This window comes from Enhydra lutris, unplaced genomic scaffold (assembly GCF_002288905.1).
Source record: "Enhydra lutris kenyoni isolate GAN:26980312 unplaced genomic scaffold, ASM228890v2 scaffoldscaffold39, whole genome shotgun sequence".
NCBI lineage: Eukaryota > Metazoa > Chordata > Mammalia > Carnivora > Mustelidae > Enhydra > Enhydra lutris.
The window spans coordinates 17,070,827-17,094,685 of record NW_019154123.1 but is presented as its reverse complement, the minus strand read 5'-3'; the positions used below and the strand labels follow the sequence as shown (position 1 = coordinate 17,094,685).

The 23,859-nt window shown below is 51.3% G+C and overlaps 2 protein-coding genes across 3 annotated transcripts in view; both read left to right on the top strand.

Annotated features, from left to right (window-relative positions):
- The window catches only part of LOC111155157 (solute carrier organic anion transporter family member 2A1), a 79,833-nt gene extending 75,447 nt beyond the window's left edge, over window positions 1-4,386 (top strand). Inside the window, exons 13-14 of the mRNA XM_022515234.1 lie at window positions 2,139-2,262; window positions 2,427-4,386. Coding sequence (XP_022370942.1) covers window positions 2,139-2,262; window positions 2,427-2,547 — 245 coding nt within the window. The 3' untranslated portion in view covers window positions 2,548-4,386. The remainder of the gene's footprint in view (window positions 1-2,138; window positions 2,263-2,426) is intronic.
- A 17,369-nt stretch (window positions 4,387-21,755) lies between these two features.
- LOC111154943 (RAB6B, member RAS oncogene family) overlaps window positions 21,756-23,859 on the top strand; it is a 59,438-nt gene continuing 57,334 nt past the window's right edge. For both annotated transcript variants that reach the window (XM_022514904.1, XM_022514903.1), the window contains exon 1: window positions 21,756-21,825. In XM_022514904.1, the coding sequence (XP_022370612.1) occupies window positions 21,756-21,825 (70 nt within the window). The remainder of the gene's footprint in view (window positions 21,826-23,859) is intronic.

Below are 23,859 nucleotides of genomic sequence, written 5' to 3'. Positions count from 1 at the left end.
AGTTGAGCCAGCCCTGGCTTCCTTCCCACTTTACAGAACTCACTCCTGCCTCTATTCAGCAAGTGTTTCCCAGTGGGGCCCTCTGCCGGCAAACCCAGCCTACACTCAAGCAGCCCAGAGACCACGGTGAAACAGAGCCCTGCCTGGGAGAGCTGGGAACACCTGGCCCTCTCCCTGGCGGCGTGGCTGGGGGGTGGTTCATGTATGCCCCTCGCCCACCCTATCTCAGAGGCTCAGGCTGGACCATACCTTCGCAGTCCCATCCAGGCCATGGCATGCAGACCCTTGCAGGGCCTGGTAAGCCAAGTAAAGGGACTACGTGGAACAGAGCATTGATTCAGGATCCAACGGGTGCACACAGCAGCGGGGAGCATGGCAGCCGCCCGGGAAGGACTTCAGTCACTGTTAGAGGGTCCTGGCTGGACTCCAGTGCTGAAATCCCTCCCTGCAGAGCCCGCCATGCCTTATCTGGGAGCCAGGCTGCACTTGGCCCTCCAGCAGCTTCCCTGATGGTTCTGGGCTGTGTTGGTGATGTCCCTCCTGGGGCCTGCTGAGCCAGAACCTTTGCAGGGCCATCTCCCACGGAGGTTGGGTGGGGCATACAGATGATGATTAAACTAGTCTTTTCCACGGGATTTCTCAGCCTCGGGCTCCTGGCTGCCCTCATGCCAGCACCGCCACTTCAGAGCCTGTTGCTCAGGCCTGTATTACCAGCGTGGAGGACACAGGGCAGCGGGCTCTGCCATGTCCTGGTGGCTGAGGTATGGCCATCATCACGGCTCCTTCTTACCAAACAGCACTCATGTGTAACTCGCTCTGAGACCTGTGCTGGGAAGGAAGCCCCGCATTGCACCCAGCACAGCCAGTGGCCCGGATGGGCCCTGAAAGAGCTTCTCCCAGCCACCTGGGAAACAACCACTGTCCCAGCACTCATGGCACCTGCCGCCTTTTTTTGTCCCTTGAGCTCAGACAACTCGATATGGGATCACAGTTAGAAAATCCAGGCTGGAGGCCTTCCATTCATCACCCAAGAACGCAATCACACTCTGGGGTAGAAGGCAGGATTTCCCATGGATAAAACCCAGCAAGTTTAAAATTACCCACCAGGACTTGGCCAGTAATGTTTCTGGACTTCGTTTAATACATAGGAATTTTTATTACTATTACTTTATTACTATTATTTTATTATATTATATTATTACTATTAGTTTACTACTATTATTTACTATGTTGGTGGACAATCCCCATGGCCAGTTTCCATGCCCTGCTTAGCCGGAGACTCTGAAGTGAGCAGGGTCTGAGTAGTGAGGCTGGTTCTCAAACGTTCCCATTTAGGGGTGGAGCCACAGGCAGATCTCCTCTTTCTTTCCTCCTGAAGCAGCTTCTCTCAGGATCCTCCACAGGGCTGGCCAGCCTGTTCTGAGCACAGTGGTTCAGGATGTGGATCCTGGACAAATTCCTCCCTAGTCCAGTGACTGCCTAGATCTGTAGCTAACAATACAGGGGTCATCTCACCATTCAACTGTGGGGAAGTTCAGGGGGCTGGGGGGAGAGACTCTGAGCAGCCAGGGTGTCCGGGGTCTTCCGGGAGCATTGTCTAAGGCAGCAGGCAGCCTGGTGTCCTGGAAGAGCATGGGCTTCGAGGAAACAAGGGTTCAAAGTCCAGCCCCGACCCTCTTGGTTCTGAGAGTGTGAGCTAGCTATGCCCACCTTCCTCCTCCTTAGAACGAGGGCACCCACCCACCTCCAGGCCCTGTCAGGACATGAGGAGTCATTGCCCTCCAGAGACCCCTGCCACACTGTGGAAGTCAACATCTCTCTGAGGCCAATCCAGTGTGAGAACCGTGTTGTCGGTCTGAGCTGGCAGCTAGGTGACCTCTGTGACTCACTGCCCTGAAAGGATGGCTCAGGTCTCTTTTCTCTCCTAAGCCTCTAGGGAAAGAGAAATTCAGGCTTCCCAGAAAGCTGTTTGGCTGTGCAAAGGCACTGCAGTTCCCAGGGGTGGGGCGGAGCCACTCTCATTCATGGGAACCATGCAGGGGTACTGGGGGCAAGGACCACCCCCCACCCTGCCAGGCACCTCCACCTACAGCTCTATGTAACCTGGGCTTTCTGAACTCTCTTCCCATGGACACCAGCCTGGCTGCCCTCTCCAGCCCTCTACGGCCTCACCATCGACCACTCGTGCATCCGATGGAGCTCGCAGTGCTCAGGGAGGCGTGGGGCCTGTGCGTACTATGACAACGATGCTCTCCGAGACAGGTGAGGGCCCCGCATGCCCCCATGGCCCAGGTGGTAATGGATCCTTCCCTGAGTGGTGACAGCATTGTCCCTGGGCCGCTGCCCTTCCTGATGGCCCTGACCCTGGGACATGGGCAGCGGAGCCGCTGCACCCCCTCACCGGTTCATCTCCTCCTGCCCCCCAGGTACCTGGGCCTGCAGGTGGGCTACAAGGCACTGGGTGTGCTGCTGCTCTTGTTCATCAGCTGGCGGGTGAAGAAGAACAAGGAGTACAACGTGCAGGAGAAGGCTGCGGGCCTCATCTGACCCTTGACCCTTGGCCCAGCCACTGCCTGCTCCAGAAAGTGGACCCTGCCCCTCCACAACTGTCTGTATTTACTAATGTTAACATATTGTTTCCGTTTTTTTTAAATAAGAGAAAACCCCAGTCACCATTTGCCCTCTCTGCCTCCCCTCCACCCCTCTCCCCTGGCAGGATTCCTCAGGTCCATTGTGTACCTGGGCTGGATGGGCACTGGACTGGAGGGCCAGGACTTCTCAGCTCCTTGGGAGGCAGCCCTGTGCCCAGGATCTCCTCGGTGCTGGATCTCCCAGCAAGGATGCAGCCCCTGCCCCCCACCCCAGTGTTGTGGGGAAGGCTTGGTTTCCTAAGTGGAGAGAGCAAAGCATTATCTCCCCAGAGCGAAAGGGAGAGGGCTAGGTTATGGTTAACAGCCAGAGGCAGGCTAGAGGAGGGAGGGGCTTGGCTGTAACCCCCTTTGTGTCTTGGTTCAGCATCAGCACAGAACCCAGGAGGGACTGGCCTCCTTCCCCTCAGATCTTTGCTTCCTTCCCCAAAAGGCCATTTTGGAAGCTGCCAAGTTGGGGAGTATGGCCAGCCGATTCCCTCTCAGGTACCACACACTTGGGTACCAGAGTAGAGACCAAGATACCCCGAGGGTGGGTCATCCACATGCTGTTCCTCTTAACTAGCTCCTTCAGTGCTAAGAAAGCCACACCATGGTGAAGACCCAAGGAGGGCTGTGAAGTGGTCAGTAGCGCAGCCTCCCCCACCCTCTCTGTGAGGACGAGACTGCTCAACTCAGAGTGACGGGAAGACCCTTCCCGAGTTTCCCTGGGAGCGGATGAGGTGGCCGCTCATGGGCTTCCCTGCTGGACCTCACCCTGTGTGCCGAAGAGTACAGACAGGCAGTCCGAGATGTCAGCAGAGCAGGCAGTGAAGCTTGGGGCGGGGGTGTGTGTCAAGGGCTACCAAGCTAGATGGTGAGTCCGTGAAACAGAAGCCAGGGTGGTCGGCTTCTCTGGCTCCAGACATGCCTGTGTTCGTCAACGTGTTCTCAGCCTCTCCTCACTGCCCCTCCAGGGCCCGGGGTCGAGCAACCCCACTGCTGTGTGGTGATGGTTCAGAATCAGATGTCCACAACGGAGGCCTTTCATCAACAAGTATTATATTTATTGCAGACCAGCTTTCTGCAAGGTAGCGCCAAACATGGCTTTCCGCCGGGCCTTCCTAGGAGCTCCCCTTTCCTCCCTCCATCCACACGGGGCCTTCTCCCAGAGTGTGCTCGGTGGGCAGCAGCAGGGGAGACCCAGCACAAACCCAGAGACTGTCAATAGGATCTTGACCATCTGTGTCCCACCAGAGGGCCCTTTGCCAGACAGAGACCTGGCTCACCGCATCCTCTGGAGCAGCTGGAACTGGTTATTGCCATCCATGGCCCTCTTGAGTGTCACTCTTCTTGGAAGAACCCTCCAGAACCCTACCAGAAGCCGTCTCTGGAAAAGACTCCTGTGGTGGTAAGCCAAACTTGGATGCCAGTGGCCAAACTGCTGTGAGACTGAAGTCTTTGTGAAAGTCACACTGCTACACGTGGCCTTATTTCCAAAGATCTCACTCAGGAAGGGAGGCTCCATGCAACCTCCAGGGACAGTGACAGCATTTTAAGATGGTTCCGCTTGGAAAATGGTTCCCTGCTAGTCGTCCTGGTCCTCCTCTCTGTGATGTAACCAAATTCTGGAGGCACTGCCTTCAGCCAAGCTCATGAACAATGAATGCCAACCTGCAGATTCTGGAAGACTGGTTGCCCTCCCAAGGCTTTATTCTATTATGATGTTGCTATTAATATATTATAATTTTGCTATTGATATAACTTGGTTGTGAATTTGTAATGTCATCTGTATCCGTCAGAAAGCCAATAGAACCTGCACTTTCTGGCCGGAGGAGGTGCCCATGCCACAACCACAGGGGCGCCTGGCCATGGGGATCGGAGGTAGCATGACTCCCCACCCATCAGCCTGGTTCAGAGCCAGCAGCAGGTGCTTGCTGGTCCTTCGGTGAAGTTCTGCAGACTACCATCAAAGGCCCACGGTGCCTTGAGTTCATATCTGCAGGTGGAGTGGAGCACCAATAGCTCAGTCCATGAGACAGATCAGCATTCATATCCTAATCGTCACTGGTCCCTTGGTCACAGCCATCCTACCCCTCCCCACGGCAAAGCTTTTCCCCTGACAGCCAGCAGAGACTATAATGGGGCCACCTTCATTTCACTTCTAGAGCAAACACTTCTAAGGCTAAGCAAACTTCCTGGAGGGCTGGACACTCACAGAGGATGTGGTTAAAACCCAGTTTCCCAACCCCTCCAGCCAGACCCTGGGTCTATGGGAGTGGCTCCTGTCCCAGGCCCCTCCTGTGAGGCCAACGTGGGGAGTCCCTACACCTGGGTGGTGGGTCTTGAGTGCAGCAGAACCTTGGTGACCCCCACCTGTGCTTGGGCCGCTGAGAATTCAGACTCTGTAGGCCCCTGACAGGGGAGGGGTGCCTGTTAATCGGATTCCCTGGGCTGCCGCAACCCGGAGCCAGTGGGCATGAAGAACAGAGCTCACTGGGCTGTGTTAAGTGCGTACCATGTACTGAGAGTGGGAATCTTACTCTCCCAGCTTGAGTGTGCACAGACAATGGCACAATTATTCTCTGAATCAGTTAGGTTTGGTTTCTAGCTGTCATCCAGCCAGCTGGCTGGAAGGTTAGCATCGACCCTCCTCAATGGTCTGGTCCCCAAAGACATCCACAGTCCCTTGGGTCCTGCCAGTATGGGTCCTTGGTCCCTTCCCAGGCTGAGGTTCCCAACCTGCCCTGCTTCCCCCCTCGCCTGGAAACCATGCAGAGGCTAGATGCAGGCCTAGGCCCTCCCCCTGCCCAGCCCCAGGAAGCCCACCTCTTGGCTCCACTCCCTCTGCCAGCATAATCCAGCACCTCAAGGGCTGAACAAAAAAAGCCAGGGAAGAAAGGGTCTGTAGGAACTTTTTACCTCATCCTTCCTGGAATTTCTTAGCACAGAAGTGGGGAGATGCAGTGAAAATCAAATACCTTATCTTCACGATTTATCCTTGGGTCTCAGGCCCTCTGGGGGTGATCCTCATCATAGCCCCATGAGGGAGGCCACACTGGTCCGAAGGCCCCTTTCGAAGATAAGGAAACTGAAATTGGGGAAATCATTGTGGCCTACTTTACCCAAATGACACATAGCTGGGTCTGGACTTAAATCACGCTGCCAGCTCTTTCTCCTCCAGACTCAGAGGCAGCCGCAGCCTCCCTACTGAGAGATTCTGAAATAGGGGGAGGCCCCTCTATTCCCACTGAAATTCACTGGCCCATGGAGGGAGGTGGAGGAATCTGTTGAGGGCTATGAAAGGGGGAAGGGAGGCGGGGAGGACCAGGTACAACGTCCTTCACCCCCACCTTCCATTCAAGTAGCAAGAACATTACCGTGCTCATCCCACAGGGCCGGTTTCGCCCCATAGCACCATGAGTTAAAGGAGAGTCACAGAGAAAATGGACAAAGAAGAAAAGGCTTTCAAGACAAAAAGGCCCTAGAGAGAGCTACACACAGACAGACCTTCAAGGGAACACCCCCACCTGGTGACAGGTTAGCAGATTCTCGCTTAGGAAACAAAGCCACATTGTGATCTTCTCCAAGCCCTCGCAGAGGTGGAGATATACAGCTAAGCTGGGGGCTGAATCCGGCTGTCTCAGATTGTTACTAAAATATCATATTACAGATTCCCGAAGTGATGAGACTGGCAGGGGCTGTGTGTGTGCGTGTGTGTATGTGTGTGTGTGTGTGTGTGAGAGAGAGAGAGAGAGAGAGAGACATAGAGAAAGAGAGACAGACAGACAGAGAAACTGCAAATCCAAAGGAGAAATCCTCTTTTCCAACCATAGGAACTACATACCTGGGGAAAAGGTCCATCTCCTGCCAATAGCACCCGATTCATTATAACCTTTCCTCAGAGATTAAAAATGTAAACAGGCCCCAGCCAAGCCCTTGGCAAATTGCAAGAGAAAGTTTTTCTCCCATGACACACCCTGCCATTCATCCCCACACAACACAGGGGTCAACCCAGCTTGCTAAGGCCCCTGCAACCCCCCCACCCCACCCCAGGTGCTGCCACATCTTGAAGTCAGTAACAGTGACTAAAATGCACAGGGATTTTGCTGCCCAGCCACTCATCCAGCCAGCTCCTCTAACTGGAATTCAGTCAGGATAGGCAGGACCAGCCATGGTCACCGTCCCTGTCTGTCACAGGACATAACAGGAGCCCTTCTTTTGCTCACCCAAAGTCTCCTGTGGGTCCAGCTGGCTCTCCAGGGCAGTAGCTCCGCAACGCCATCTGCCTGGATGCCGGGGTCCCTCCATGTCACACCGTGCCACCAGCACTGACCAGGCAGGCCCAGAAAGTCCTCAGAGGTCCCGCACTGGTAAGTCAAGTCTGGCCCCAAGGTGACACGCTCCACCTCTGTCCCCAGCGTGTTGGCTGTGACAGGAGTGGGGAAAGATAATTCCGTGAGCTCAAGAGAAACAGAAAGCAGGTACGGACAGTGCTAGAAACCTCTACCACCAGGGGTGAACCTGGGGGACATGGTGCTCTTGCACCTTTAAGCCAGCTTCGTCAGGCTGTTGGGAAGGAGGAAGTGTTTTCCAAAGGAGGCAGCTTCCATGCTGGCTCTGAAAGGGGATGGGATGATTTCTAGGCAAGGCCCAGCCCACAGGCAGTTTGCACAGAGGTGGGGAGGTGGGGAAGGAAGCAGAGGAAGGGGAGCTGGGGCGGCAGCTGAGAGAGAGGCAGGTCCCAGGAAGGTTCTCTTGAGATGGGAGAGATTTCCTGGGGAGGCTGAGAAGCCAAAGAGAAGTACAGCTGTCTGAGCAACGCTGGGAAGGAAGAGGGGTGAGCTGACGCGCCCTGGAGGAACCTCAGCCCGAACTTCCACCGGCCCTGGAAGGCCAGTATGGCTAATCCTATCCTCGGAATGGAAAAAATGAGGCCCCCTTCTAGCTGTCACTTGTGCCTCCATTTGTTCACTTAGTACCTAATGCAGATGAGAACCAGAGATGACAAACACATGGTCCCTAGCCTTCAGGGGCTTATTAGGAGCCAGAATAAGACGTAACAGAGGGCAGAGTTCAAGTGCTATGAGCTTATTTGGTTGAGAGATCAGAGAAGGGGGTTGATCCAGGTCTTGAAGGATGGACTGGATCTCAAGAGACTATAAGGTGCAAAGACCTTCCAGGCAACGGGAAGGAAGCAGGAAAACCTGTGCAAGCTCTGAGAAACCATGGACCACGGGACCCATGAAGGAGATCAGACATAATACCTGGAGAGGCAGCTGGATCCAGGCTTAGAGGCCCTTGGAGGGTCTTGGAGGCTGGCTTATGGCAGGCTGTGAGTGGTGGGGCCAGCCAAGTCCTGGCTCCTTGGTCAGGGCCTGGGAGAAGAGCCTCAGAGCCCCAGCCAACCAATCCCAGGAAGGTGCTCCTAGCTCGGGGTCTCCTTCTGGAGTCTACACTGGAAAGGGGCGCCTGAGTGGGCCATGCAATACCCTCAGGGGGCTGCCTTACCGTACTCCCAGCACACACCAGCCCTGCCCCACACACTCAGGGAGCCCCTACCTCGTGCGCTTGAAGGAGCCACCCATTTGCAGCCTCACCCTTGGTCAATGCTCCAAAGCTGCCCCAGCTGAGGGTGAGGTGAAAGCTGCTCTGTGTCCATCCTTTCCCTCCCACCTCCTCCCTCTGACCATCTGGGCCCTGGAGCCCCAGGCTTGGACCTGGGATTTGAGAGGTTTCATCTCCGGGCCAAATGCAACTAATTTAAGTCCCCCATTGTTGCCAACCCCTTTCTCTTTACTCTGCTGTCCATCAGTGTGAGATACAGGAGGTATCCCCTTTTACAGACATCCAATCCTTAGAAGTGACCTCAGAGGTCCCAGATAGGGACTAACATTTGTTTAAACCTTGGTCCTCATTACACCTCACTACCCCTAGTTTACAGAAGAGGAACAGAGATGGCTGGATGTGACAGAAGCTCTCCTTTGTGTCCACACTGGGAAAGGACCCAGGCCAATTTCACACTGTTTCTGTCTGGCTCCTTGACCCAAGGAGCCTCTCCAGACACACTGAGATTTCAGAAGGACTCTTGAACCTCAGGGCTCCGACAGCTCAGACGCCGTCCCAAGTGCGGTAGACAGGCGAGCACCCTGAATCATCACTGCAGCGCTGGAGTATGACACCATTCTGCCGTTTCACAGACGAGGAGCCTGAGGCACGACGCACAGCGGTCTCGGTTGCATTTCTCTCCTTTGCCGTGAGGGGGCGCGCGCTGGGCAGACAGGCGCTGGGGTCCGCGGAGAGCGGGACCGTGCGAGCCCGCAGAGAAGCGGTCGGCCACCAGAGGGCGCGCCCGTCCCTGGGCCCGGGCCGTGCCCAGGAGCCCCGTGGAGGCACCACGCCGGGTGGACGCAGGGGACGCGCGGCCGGGACGGCTCCGCGCGGCGATCCGGCACTCCGCCCGGCTTCTGGCCGCGCAGCTGCCCCCGCCCGGGCACCCTTGGTCCTCACGCCCACCCCAGTCCCGCACCGCCTACCCTGGCGCCCCGGAGCGGCCCGGGATCTGGGCACCAGCTCACAGCTCATGGCCTTAAGGAGATGTCCCTCTCTCCCGCTCGGCGACAAAGCACCATTTAGTCTGTTCATCTGTATTTTCAGCACGAATGTGTAGTGAACACATTAAAGAACACGGAAAGCAAAGGGAAAGATGCCGGGAAGCACCAAAGGGCGCAGGCAGCTTCCTGACGCTCTCTGACCTGTTGTGAGCAGAGCGGCCACCCAGCCTGCAATGTGGAGTCCTCACAGCCTCTCCATAGCGTCGCCCTCTGGGGACCACATTCCGCGGCTGCAGGGGGCTCAGGTCCCCCCTGAACCCTGTTTGCTCGGGTCCCCAGAGCACATTCGAGGGCCTGGCCCTGAAATGGGAGCGGGCATCAGAGAGAAAGCTGTGTCTGTGTCCTGGCCATCGCCACCTGGGGAGTAATCCAATTGCCCATCCTATGGAATCAGACATCCAGCAAGCACTGGGCACCAGCCTGTGGTGTGAACAAGACAAACAGAACCCCTTCCCCCCGTGGAATTTACAATTCAGGAAGCAAGAGAGACATAACCAAGAAGGCACGGAAATTGCATGGCAATTGCTAATAATCTGTTACAGGTGCAGCAGTGCCGTGAAGAAGTACAGACAGATGGATACCTCCATTGGAATGCAGGGGGAAGAGCAGGTCCATGGGGCTCCCACAAAGCTCAGAGAGGCCAGTTGCGGTGTGGGGGGGTAGGGGGCAAGAGTAGAGGCCGTGAACTCCAGCTGAACCTTGAAGGCTAGGGCAAGTTTGTTGAGCAAGGCCTCAGAACGGGGCTATTCTGGGCAGAGTGGGCTGCAGGAGTGAAGGTTCACAGGTAAGAAAGCTGGGGTATGTTTGCCTGGAAAGCAGGGGCAGGGAGTGCACATTACAAGTTGCCGGAGCATAATGGGTGGTCATTGTACCACGCACACCTCCTTTAGCAACTGGATGCTGTCTGTGGGTAATGGGAAGGCATTGACAGCTTGTTAACGGAGGCAAGATGCAACCAGGTTTCTGGGTTATTTAATAAAAGGCCGCTGGGGCTGCAGGTGTACTTGGAAAGGGGAGCCTGGCTGACAAGGTGGATTCTACGGAAGGAGGCCTCCTTCTTGTCATTATGGCTGCTGGGGGAACCGGCGCTGGAAAGATCAGAGCTGGGATGCTCTCGTGGGTCCAGAGTTGAGGGAAGGGCCTGTGAGCAGCAGAGCACCCTAGGCCCCACAGGCTTGCAGCAACCCCGCTGTGTGCTGACCCCAGGGCTGGAACTGATGCCGGGGCCAGAATGCGCCTTGTTAGAAAGTAGATGTTGGGAACCGACGGTGTCTGGGTTCTGATAGGCCCACAGGACATTCCCGTTTTCAAGTTTGCTGCGAACGTGGGGAGTGTTTGAATTTTGGATTTTCTCTTGAAAAAAACCCCTGGGCGCCAGCACTCCTGCCAGATGACAAGGGGTTGGAGTTGAGTACAGAGCACTCCTTTAGATGGTCCCTGTACTCCTAGGGTGGCTGTGGGGCCCACATCACCGGCTGTGAGTATTTCAATTTCCACGCATACACACGCCCTGGAAGAGTCCAGCGGAGCCACTGAAAATCCAGGAGCCTGTTGGAAAAGGCCTGAAGGGAGGTGCTTGAGAAATAAGGAGCCGGCGGAGGACTGCCGGCTGGGGGCGCTAGAGAGCGGCGTCCGAACTGAACTCCCCGTCGCTCTGGCCGGACCTTTTCTCCCTGACTATCCCACCGCACTTCATGGCACCCCGGCCTTCTGGCTGATCCGAGCCAAGGTTTGGAGACAGAAGAAAATAAAGGGGGAAAGCTTAGGCACTGTGGAGGCACGAGGAGAGGGGTCTGGGGTTGCAGCCATGTCCTGCTTCTGGAATCATGGTGGGTCCATGGTTTGGGGAGAATTCATTGAGCTTTCTGTACTTCGTGTCTTCCAGTTTGCAGAATGAAGTGCCTACAGGTCACGCATGTATCTCAGTCGGGCACCGCCGTAGTCCCACCATCAACCCCGGTGGGGAGATGGGGGTGGGGGGAGGACACAGAGTCGTCCTTAAAGTCAAACTCACACTTCAGATTTGATTTTCCCAAGGTTGCTTGAATTGGTGGTTCTGAGTACATTTTAGATTTACACGCATGGTTTTATTGTAAAATAACATTTAACCATCTTTTTAAGTAAATGGTCTTTGTATTAAAATGCCCTAAAATGGAAAGCCTTTTTCATTATAAAACTTTTACCAATTTACTTTTATATTTATGATTTTTTTTAACGAGGGCCGGTAGTACCATGTTGCAAGTTACCACCTGCCCTGTGATTTATTTGAAACGGAGATGGCTTTGAGCCAAAGTCTGATTTTTTTCACTTAGTAAAATAAAAGAAATGATTTTTTCTTATTCCCCACTTGCTCAGTCTGCACTGTCTGATAGGGCAAAAAAATTATGTGAGAAGAAATAGGATTATCAGTTTTAACATTCAGCATAAATTGTAATAACATTTTAATCTTTATTTGAAATTCATCTGGAACTTAAAATGTTATAATAAATAGCTTTCTACCCCCAAAATATCTGCATATATTTGTTCTCTCTTGTCAGAGCACAATATTTACTTGTTAAATGGAAGCTTAATTATTAATAGTTTAATTTTATACCCACAAGCTACCTATTTCAAAAGCAAAGTTGCTTTTTATATAAAGTCCGTTCTCTACCCATGAATTTTTAAAACTTATTTAATATGCTTACACACATCTTGGAGTTTTAAAATCACACTCTTTCCCTTGGCTTTCTATAGGATTGCAAAAAAGGGCCCCCTGGGGATATAAGGACACTTGGGGGACAGGCAGGAAGAACAAAATGTTCATCAAGCCTTTGGTTGTTAAGATAATGAGTCAGGAATCCACAGATTGCCGTACTGTTTATTTGAATACCCTTGGAATATTATTCATCATCTCTGGGTAGATAACCTCATATGGCCGTGATTCATATGTGCTGAGTGAGAATCCCTAGAGACACACCCTCCTGTCACCTCCCACTTCACCGTGTTGGTGGGGAACATCTTTCCCACTTAAACAATGGAACAACCCAACCCAGTGCCAGAAGGGCCTCTCAACCCACATGACTTAGTCAAGCAGGGAGACCTTCAGGGGTGGAAAGGCAAAGGTGACTTCCAGAGAGGGGGTTACACGTAAGCCCCTCCTTTTCATTCTGGCTCCTATATTGTGGGTCTTATCATTGAAACGTGAATGATGCCCCCATACAAATGCCCTGTGCACAGTGAAGAAAAGGAAAGAGACAATGTGGTCGGAACTGACTCCTGTTGAAACAAGTTGGAGCCAGAAGCATGAGAGCCCTAGACTGGCCATTTGTGGATCAGCACAGCCCCTTCTGCCTTCCTGTCCTTACCAAGGATCCCAAACGGCAAAAACTCAAGCCAGCCAGCACAGGTGTCTTCTCTGACTGAGGCTTTATCCTCTCTGCAGAGAGGCCTCACAAAGGGAGGCCTGAGGAAAGCCAGACCCTCCGCCTTGGCCTGGGATAGCGATGGAAACCTCCCAGGTGGGGGATTCACAATTCAGATCTGAGTACGGTGGCGCATTCCCAGCTTTGAGATGGAAACCTGTTTGAGGGAAGAGAAACTTTCCTAGCTTTCTTAATCTTACCACCTATGGTAAGCTGAATGTTGGCCCCCAAGGATATGTCCATACCCCAGTCCCCTGGAAGGTGTGAATGTTACTTTATATGGCAAAGACTTTCCAAGTGTCATTTAAGGATCTTAAAATGGGGAGATTATCCTGGATAATCTTGGGAGACCCTAAATACCATCACAAGTCCATATAAGAGGGAGGCAGAAGATCACACACAGAAGAAAAGGCAATGGGAAGAAGGAACCACTCTCCCCTAGAATCTTCAGAGATAGCATAGCCCTACCAAGGTCTTCATGTCAACCCAGTGATCCTACTTTCAGACTTCTGGCGTCTAGAACTGTAAGAATAATTTTCTGTTCTCTGTTCATCAGAACAAAGCCTGACCAAAGTGGTGGTCATTTGTTACAGCAGCCGTAGGAAGCTAGTATAAGACCTCTCAGCTAGAACCTTAAATTCACCTTGGGACCAAGTTTCTAAAATTTTGGTCCTCAACCCAACTGGCTGGCGAGCTGGCATTTCCTTTCTATATGTGATTAAATGATTATACAGCAAAATCAGCCCCTCCTAGCTGTGAGCTGGCAGGGAAGTGTATCCTCGACATCCCACGAGATAAAGCTCCATGCCAGGGAGGCCAGGCGTCCTGTCCATCTGGCTGTGATTCCATAACTGCCCTAAAAGAGACTCTGTGGGGTGCCTGGGTGGCTCGGTCGGTTAAGCGTCTGCCTTTGGCTCAGTTCATGATCCCCAGGTCCTGGGATCGAGCCGTGCCTCTGGCTCCCTGCTCAGTGCGAAGCCTGCTTCTCCCTCGGCTTGTGCTCTCATTCTTTCTGACCAATAAATAAAATCTTTAAAAAGGGACTCTATGTTTTATTTTAAAATACATATGCTACAAATTCTTGCCTAAATATTTTTAAGGAAGAAATCTTACCTTTAATTTTGTATTCCCCAGGGGGCTCTCGTTAGTTTATAAACTCTCAGATTAATTATAAACAAGGTTGGAGGGGACATAGTCAAGAATTACTTATCAAGTGGTTGTGAGCAAATCAATTTCCTACCACCAATATAGTTTGCAACTTGAGGCAAACATTCATAATTTTTTACAAGCATCTTGATAACTACTTTTCTCTACTGAACATACAAAAAAATAACACTTTTCCCTACCAAATACACAGAATAAGAATTGCAGTTTCTAAGGCCTTGAGAGGAGAGGTTACATTCCAAAGAAAATTAATGGTAATTCTAGAGGTAGACGGCTGAAGATTACAGTGCGCTCCTGCAAATAAACTACTTAAGGTAATGATGACAAGATTAGAATAAGCAAGTGATTTTTAAAAATTTTTCTTTTTTCTTTTTTAAAGATTTTTTAAATTTTTTTTTAATTTTGACAGATCACAAGTAGGCAGAGAGGCAGGCAGAGAGAGAGAGAGAGAGGAGGAGGAAGCAGGCTCCCCACTGAGCAGAGAGCCCAATGTGGGGCTCGATCCCAGGACCCTGGGATCATGACCTGAGCCGAAGGCAGAGGCTTTAACCCACTGAGCCACCCAGGCACCCCTAAAAATTTTTCCTTTCTATACGAAAGAAAACCAGTATGAGTTTTGTAAAAAGAATGCACACTTATTATAAATTATTCAAGCACCACATGGGGGTTAAAAAAATTCAAATGCCACTGTTCATAAATAATTAGCATTTACATTAGGAGGATCTTTTCATGTGGGTGTTCCAGAAAGGCTAAATAGATATACTGAAAGGTTCTGATAAATATGTGATTACTTTATATATGCTACTTGCAATATTATTACATTTAACTTCATTTGTATTTAAAACTGGAAGAAGAAATCAAAAGGAATCTAAAAGATTATATCTAACTCTAATTATTATGTTAATAATATCTAATAGATAAAATTATCATATAATTATATATAACATACAATAATTATATACATATTAGCTATATTAGATACTGGAGTTTTTTACTAGGTATGGTTTTAGATATTAGATATATTTTTCTTAGTTATATTAGATATGAGATATTTTTTAAAGATCTTTTTATAATCACAAAAAGAGATTTAGGGGAAAAACACATTGAAACTTCAGTAATTGTTTTTACATTCTGTACTTCGATTTAGGCATCATCCTTTGACTCCCCGCAATGAAAAATGAGGACGTCAGATCCAGAGCCTTCCTTTCCCCTCCCCCACATCTTCACTTATTGTGACATTAATATTCTCACATAAATAGCGCTTATATTTTAGTTTATAACTATAATTTGTAAAATGTTTTCTATTAATATTACTTCATAGTTAAATGTTTCCAAATCTCACCACAGCTTCTCTACTCCTGAAATCTTCCTTTTGACTTACAGAAATTTAACTTCAATTAAAATCTTTATCCCCTCTCAGCTAGTGATATTTCTCAAATGTTTTTATTTTCAAAAATACTTTTATTCAACAATACTTCCCCTTAAATTTTTTACTCTAAATTGTAACTTATGTTTTCTTGAAAATTTAAAATTTTTCCCAAGGCTTAGAGAAAGTAAAAGATTTTACCCAATGTAACACAGCTAGTGTGCAAAGTCAGAATGCAAATGAAGGCCCAATTTCAAATCTCACCCTGTTGTCATCTATCCATTATTCACTGCTCCCGTTCAGTTATACATTTGCTCATTTTCCATCATTACTCACCTGTGTAGCCCTGTATCCATTTATCCATTTATCCATTATTTCACTCACACATACATGATACAAACTTACATACATATATACATAGCCATTCATCTATCCAGACATTCCACTGACTTCATCTTTCAATCAACACATCATCCTCCCATTCACCTATCTATCCATTTATCCATACTAATTTACTCCAATATCCATCCATCCACCCATACATGGATACATAAATAGATACATCCATTGGTCCAGACATTCTTCTATCTCTCTACTCACCCATGGAGCCACCCTTTCTCAAATCAGTCCATTCCATCTCCCATGGATCCTTTTATCCTTTGTATTAATTCATCTGCTCATCCAACCAGTGTATCTATATCCATATCCATAGAATAGGGAGTTGTCTCCTTCTAAGATTCTCTTTTGCTCTTGTTCCATTTCCCAGCCATCAAGAGAAGACCACAGCATTCTACCAGCCCAATAAGGAGGCCTGTGGGTCCCTAACTCTTTCTCACGCGTACGAAAATCCTTGCAACAGACACTGTGGGTCTTATGGTACCCTATTAAATATGGAGCCCTTCAGTAATCACCCCAATAACTGAAACTTCTAATGTTCATACAGTAACGAATCCTCTCTTTATTGAAGAGTCCTCAGCGAAGATTACAACCTCAGACCATGAGGCAGAATTTTTGCCCATATTTGGAATCCTTTAGATCTCCTCTATCATTGTCCTGACATTTTTATCACTGTCTCAACCTTCCATCGGTCCACCCACTGCACAGCTCCCTCGCCATCCACGTGCAGTCACTGAACGCAACTTGCCAATTTCTTTCTACCTAGTTCAACCTCACTTTCCCCACCCCTGTCGGTGCAGCAGCCTGGATGCACCGTTTGGTGGACCTCAGTAAGAACTGAACATGAGAGGAGCTCAGTGCCTCAGATGAGTGATTCACAGTTAGCATGATTAGACTGAGGCCATTCGTGACAAAGACGAGTCAAAACAAATCAAGAGAAAAGAGTACAGAAATAAAAACAAATTCTAAAGGCTCTCTTGCAGAGTGTTTTGAAAAGCAGAGATAAAGAAACTGTAACCAAACTCAGAGTAGAAAAAGAAAAAGGAGCAGGAGGAAGAAGAGGGCATTAATGACAGTGACAAGGAGTTCCAGGAGGAGGAGGAGGGAGAAAGAGAGAGAGATAGTAGTGTCCTACAATCTAGAGAACTAGCCTTAGCTTCTGGTTGCTTCCAAAACAATTAGCAATAGAGAAATGACAGAGATGAGACAAAGAAACAACATAAGGACCGTGACTGGTTGCTGGGGAGAGTAAAGCTAGGGTGAACTCGTGTGAAAAGTTGACAGCAGTCTCAGGTGGGGGTGGCAGGTACAGAGATGGGGAGAGAAGACTGTGGACGGGGGACTCTCCTTTCTGCTCATTCCTCTCTCCCGTATTTCCCAGGGAAAGTGACTGGTGGCCTCTGCCACTGGAAGAAAGAGATCAGTGGGAATAGCTTGGCTGCCTGGGAATGTCAAAGTAATATCAGAGCCACGCCCAAGGTGAGATTCTGACAAAACACACACAGGCTGACTAGATGGCTGGGCATTTACTCTTCTGTCCCAATGTCCCCAAAATCCTCATGGATGGCAGATGACCATTTCAAGGTCAGTGGATGATCTCCTTGTGAATGGTGACTGACGGGTCAAAAGAGCTTGTCTTCTTTCAGTGCTGCTTTTTTCCAATAATTTAAAGAGGAATCCTGACTAGAGAACTTTCTCTGTGAAAAGAAAGCAAAAGGGATCTAAGTAGTGACTCTGGAGTACCTGAGGCTCTCCATCCTAGGGCTCATCCTCACTCTCCTTCATACTCACTGGAGGGACAAAAGCAGACCTCAATCGTACTCCCCCCCCCCCATTATCTGACTGGGCAGCTGATAACCACAAGAGAAACCTGAGTTCACAAGTCAGAGTCAGTGGAGACCTGAGGAGTAAAACCACTAAAAAGATACACAACAAACAACACAATGCAGACCACAGACAGATCAACAGCCCAAGATAAGTATACAAAATATAACAAAGATATTCAGAGACATGAGAGAATATTGCTAAAATTAAGAAGGAAGAAGGGGTGCCTGGGAGGCGCAGCTGGTTAAATGTCCAACTCTCAGTTTCGGCTCAGGTCGTGATCTCAGGGATGGAGCCCCTCATCGGACTCTATGCCCAGCGGGGAGCCTGCTTCTCCCTCTGCCTCTGCTCCTCCCTATGGCTCATTCTCTCTCATAAATAAGTAAATAAACAAACAAACAAACCTTAAAAAATAAGAAAAGAAGGAACGAGAAGAACAAGAAGCAATCAAAGAAGACAAACGTGTGCCTCTTCTGATAGAAGAATAGGAAATTCATTCAGGACAGCAAGACAAACAGGCACAGTTTTTAAAACATACTTAAAGATAATGGAGAGAGAGCAAGGTAGTAAAGAAGTAGCAGGGGAGCTTGGAGATCTCAGAGAAAATGGGAATTCAGGAAAGTATGCTCAGCATTTAGACTGCTTCTGCCCTGGGAGCATTTACTGATTCTGGACAAGTCAGCAATATTTGTAATAAGCAAACACTCGAAACAACCAAAATGTCCCTTTCCAATAGAGGGATAACTTCCGATACATTCACACAGTGCAATAGTGCACGGCAGTAAAATGAGTCAGCTTCGATGTTCAACACCCTGGGCGCACAGTGGAGCAGGAGGAGAGTTGGTGTGGGTATAAAAAGACCTTGTGAGGGACCCTTGTGGCAACGGAGATGGATCGGTGACAACACCCTAGCTATGTCATTGTACTACGGTTTTGCAAGATGTTACTACTGGAGGAATCTGGATAAATGATACTCAGGATCTCTCTTCTTTCTTACAACTACTTGTGAATCTAGAACGACCTCAAAATAAAAAGTTTAATTTTAAAAATGTATATATAATAGCAAAGGGCTAAGACTAGCCAAGACTTTCTCAAAGAAATAACAAATATAGGGGAAGAAGGAGAAGCAGGTGACCTGAGGACAATCTTTGGAAAACAGTTTGTCTTAAAATCAAACATACTTGGTTCTATACCTCAATGCATCTACTTGATACATATCTTGAAAAAACTTCTCCCAGGTGCATCAGGAAGGACATAAAGAATGTTCACAGCAGCATTTGCAGTAGCACAAAGAAAACTCTGGGCATTTTCTGATGTTCATTTCCTGGTTTCCCTAATGTATGATGGCAACAGGAGATGGTATCACTGTGAATCTAAAATTATTTTAAATAAAAAAATTTTATCTGGACACATTTTACTGGAAATGGTACAAAAACTGGAGCATACACTCTAATGTTCACAAAATAGCAGTGAAGACAAAAGAACCTCTGCTGTATGTGTCAAAAGACTCATCTTAGGAACATAATGTTAAGAAAAATGCAAGTCATAAGAGAGACTATATAGTTTGATACCTTACATGAAGTTCAAAGGACGCAAACAAAACAAAGTATTGTTGAAGGACATATCCAAATGCAATAATGCCCAAAGAAAAGCCAGAGTTGTGCATTTCTGCCTTGAGGAGGGAGGAAGGGAAAAGGACACAGGGGAGGGAAATAGCTAGAGACCTCAGAAGTATTGTAGCATTTCATTTCTCCGGCTGGGTGGAATGCCCAATGGGCATTCACAATGATAGGTTTTCTTTATAACTTACATATACATTGTACATATGCAATAAAAAACTTTAACTAACTTAAAAAATAAAGGAACACAAAGATACTATGTGGAAGTAACTCATTCTGGTAGGATTGCCAAACTGAGTGCCAGAGTGGCCACGTTCCACAATGTTTTACCACTGGAAGAAAGCCTGTCTCCTCTAGGGCAGGTTAAGGACAAAACCCCAAATAAGGGGAGACAAATAATGATAAAAGATGGAGAAGGAGGGGGACATGGGGCAGAGCAGACTCGGACTTTCAAGCACAATGACCACATTCTGTGAATAACACCAGTATCAGCTCTAGCGACAAGAGCCAACCTGTCTCCTGTGCTTAAAGTGGGTGGAGCTGGGTTTTCATTGTTTGAACTGGAAGAATCCTGAGAGTCCCAGAGGTATCCTGGCCCATAGTCAGCCCAGCTGGGTCTGACTTTGAGGCTTCTAGGTGTGCAGAGGGGCGTGGGTCCCATCTATCCCTCGCCTCCTGGCATACCACCAGGACCAGGTGATCAGAGAGGGTATAGGACTTGCCCAGGCTTACCTAAACGATGGCCCTTTTCCTGTCACATTTCAATGGCTTTGTCTTGACACTGACAATGTCCTCGGCACAGGATGTGAGGGTGCAGGAAGACAGCCCCAGATCGCAGCTTGCCTGTAACTCCTCTGGAATTTCAGTGGAGAGACAGCTCAGGGGATGAAGGGGGGGCAGCATGGGAGCCTCCTCTCCTTCTAGAGCTTCCTTCAGCTCCAAGCTGGATGCAGTCACCAGAGAGGGCAAGAACCCCTGGAGCAGGAGAGTGGGAGTTTCGAGGGTGCCCCCGAGCCTGATGCCAGGCACAGTGGGGTAGATATCCCAGAGTGCTGGCCTCCAATCCCTGGGGCTCCCAAGCAAGGGTGGCTCTGAGAAATAGAACAGTTATTTTGATTTGCATTTTAGACATTCACTCAAACATTCAACAACTATTTACTAAGTTCTCAGGTCCTTGAGATCGTGCAGTGGACCTTCAACAGCTGCTGTCATGGAACTCACCTTCTAGTTTTCAAACAAGCAGTGAGAGAGGGACTTAAGATAAACCAGGGAGATAGACAGGGAGATACCCCAGTCAAGCCACGGACGGCAGAGGATAACCACTGTCCTTTGGTAATCTCTGGGGGTTGAGTTTGCTACTCACTCTTCTCTTTCTGTGTACATGTACATACACACACACACACACACACACACACAGCTTGTTCCCAAATAAATAAATGTTCCTCGAACCGCTATAAAGAAGGAGACCATGTGGCACTAGGACGGTAAGAGGTAGTTTTGTGAAACCTCCATCAATGGGAATTCAATGGGAATGCCTTACCGTTGGGCTGTCCTGGGAGTGCTCATAACACTTGAGCTTCTTGCTCTCACCCACTCACAACTCGTCCCATGTGCCTCAGTGGGCCAGCCTTCGAATGCAGAGGGGAGTGGGAAGCAACCCTGCCGTCCTCTGGGAGCTAATTGTTCAGACACAACTAATTGCCAGGGCAAGCAGTGGCCTTGTCAGCCTGGTGGACCCAGAGTCAGGAACTCCAGAGCACTGTCCAGAGATGGCCACGCTGATATTCAGGTATCCAAGGGACAGCAGATTTAGGACAAAATTATCTGTGGAGGCGGTTGGCTTGAGATTGGTGCACCTTTGCTGGTCCTCCTCTCTTGCTGGCGAGGTCTAACGGGACACCTATGACCTCACAGAGGCCCCCAGAGGAGGGACCTGGATCTAGAGAAGGGAGGGATGGTTAGAGGAGCCATGGGGTCACAGTCAATTCAGTCTATCCCCCACATGATCCACCACACCCTTGGTCTCCCCCATCCTCCCTTCCTTTCGGTCTTCTGGGTGGGGGAGCGTGCATAGGCGTCACGGGAGGTGGAGGAAGAGACCGGCATCTAGGTTTTAAAAGACCAGAAACAAATGTCCTCTGACAATTTCGTGTCATTTCTCTGGATTCAAAGGAGGGGTCGAGGGAGTAGGCAAGACAGACGTAGACGGGCAGCGAGAGACGGCCCGGTCCGGGGGTCTCTCGGAGGCCCGGCCAGGCGCTTCTCTCCCGCCGAGTGCGGGTTCCGGGTGGGCGGGCGGACGCCCCCTGCCCCGCAGCGGCGCGGGCCCCGCATGACATCAGAGGCTGGGGAGCGCGCAGAGCGCAGGCGCCGGCGAAGAAGGAGACGGGAGGGGGGCCGCGGCGCGCGGCTCGAGAGAGCGCTCCTCCGCCCCGCGCGCCGTCCCTGCGCCCCGCTCCGCCCGCGCCTCGCTGTCCGTGCCGCGCCTCGGGCGTCCAGAGCGCGCCCCTCGCACCGCAGCGAGCGCCGCCCGCAGCAGCCCAGCCCCAGCCTTCTCCTCCGCCGCCGCCGCCGGACACGCAGCCGCAGGCCGGGGCCGGGACGCAGCTGGGGAGTCAGGGACGCGCGCAGCCAGCCCTTCCCCCTCCGGCTCCCGCACCGCCGGCCGCCTCCCCTCGCCCTCCTCCTCCCTCCCTGCTCCTTCGCTTCTCCTCCTCCTCCTGCACGGCCCGGCTGCCAGCACCATGTCCGCAGGGGGAGATTTTGGGAACCCACTGAGAAAATTCAAGTTGGTGTTCCTGGGGGAGCAGAGCGGTAAGTACCCCGCTTATTCTCTTGGCTTGGCGCCGAGTCGACCCCCGCCGACACATCCTCCGCCCCGCCGGGGCCCCGGCCCCGGCCCGGAAAGGCCCCTCCAAGCCCCGGTGGAGGGGAGGGACGGGGATGTGGGGGTCGGGACCAGCTCGGGCGGGGCCGGGCCGGAGTGGGGGGTGCCGGGGGAGGGATGGAGGGGGCGCTGGGCCCGAGGTGGGGGTGAGGGTGGGAGGTGGGGTGCGGGGCTAGAGCCGCTGCGGGGCCGGCGCGGCGGGGAGGCCGGAGGGCGGCGGCTCGCTCAGCCGCGCCGGCCGGGGCGTGAAGGAGCTGGGCTCGCCCGCTCGCTCGCAATGCGGCACCGGCTGCGGGCGACCGCGCAGGTGGCCAGGAGCCGGCGGGGGCCGGGGGAGGACGGGCGCCCCTCTTCGGAGAATGAGGCGGGGCCGGCGTCTAGCCGGAGGGCTCCCTGCGGACCCTGCCCGGACCCATGTTGAATGACAGGCACGTCCAGGCCCTTGAGCAGAGGGCCGTGGGGGAAGGCCGGCACCTGTCTCCTGTGGAAAGAGCGGGCGCAGGCTGCAGGGGAACAGGGTGCCTACCTCCCCTGGCCTACGTCGAATTGGGCACGGAAGGTTCTAGACGCTGCCCGGTGCCAGCGTGTGCGAGCGTCTCTCGGGCTCAGGGTCTGGGCGAGGACGGCGAGGGTTCCTTGGTGCGAGGCAGATTTGGGGGATGGTACAGGGGTGCCTCGCACCAAGAGGCGGCGAAGCCTGGAGCTGGGCAGAGAAAGGACCAGGCGACACGCCCTGCCTGGCTTCCCAGCACCCCTCCTGAGAGCGCTGATGGCAGAGGAGTCTTCCCACCCCCACCACCCAGCTCACCGCCCGTCTTGGGGGAGGGGAGGTCAGCGTGGCAGCCGGCCAGGGGCGGGGGGAGGGGGAGACAGACGGCTTCCTTGCCGCCCAGCAGCCTCCCTGGGGAAAGCATCTCTGAAACCCGGGATGGCCCCAAGGCGGGAGGACCAGATTGAAGAGTGTGGACCCCTCTGACACCTGTAGGAAGGAGTGGTTCTCAGAGCATCTCTCCAGAGGCCTCTCACCTGGGGCTGCAGAGAGACCTCCTGGGCCTTGCCAGCTCTCCTCAGGAAGAAGGTGGCTACTGGGGATGGGATCCCCAGCTCTAGCTCTGCAGACCAGTCCAGTTCACCTGGTTTGGTGCCTATCTGTACTAGGGGCCAAGACACAAGCAACCTTAGGAGGACCTGATGGGCTCAGGGAACAGTGCTCACCTGGTGTGGGTACAAGCGGGTTGTGAAGTTCACATGGCAGTCTCCTGTGTTGCTGCTCATTCCCTGGGATGGATGGATCAGAGAAGGATGTCAGAAGGTCAGGTCCTAACAGGGGGATGGATCCTGGGACCAGGCTGGGTATTTCAGAACAAGATCAATTCAGCCAGCCAGCCCTGTGTCCTGGACTCTGAGCTTCTGATTTTTATAGAGTCCAGCTTCAGAGCTCACTATTTCCCATGCCTGAAAGGATTTCAGGAGTCTTTGCATTTCAATGCTAATATTACCTGGCCTGGAGCCCTGGGCTAGAAGCCTAATCAGGCAGCCTGGGAGTTGAATTCCTATCAGTGTTTCCTTGAGCAGATTTCCAGGCCTTTCTGAGCCTCAGTTTCTGTCTCTGTGAAATGGTTGTTTGAGGTTCTTGTACTCCTTTATGTTTCCCCAATGCCTCTCAAAGGGCCTTGGCCCTAGGGTCTCAGGAAACATTCGTTTATTCTAAGTCTGAACATGCTTCAGTAAAGCACCAGGGCTTTGATGAGGAGAATATCTCTTGTGAGTTTGAGTGAAAACTCTGGACTCCCTCATAATCTCTGATAGGCTGAGGCCCCTGAGGAGCCATGCCAACCTCTCTGTTCCTAAATCACAGAAATGAGAGCTTAAGGCCTCAGAGATGGAGCTCCCACCTTGCATGTGTAGATTAGAGGTCTGAGGCACAGGGATGGGGAGGATTTGTGGAGAGTCCCACTGTG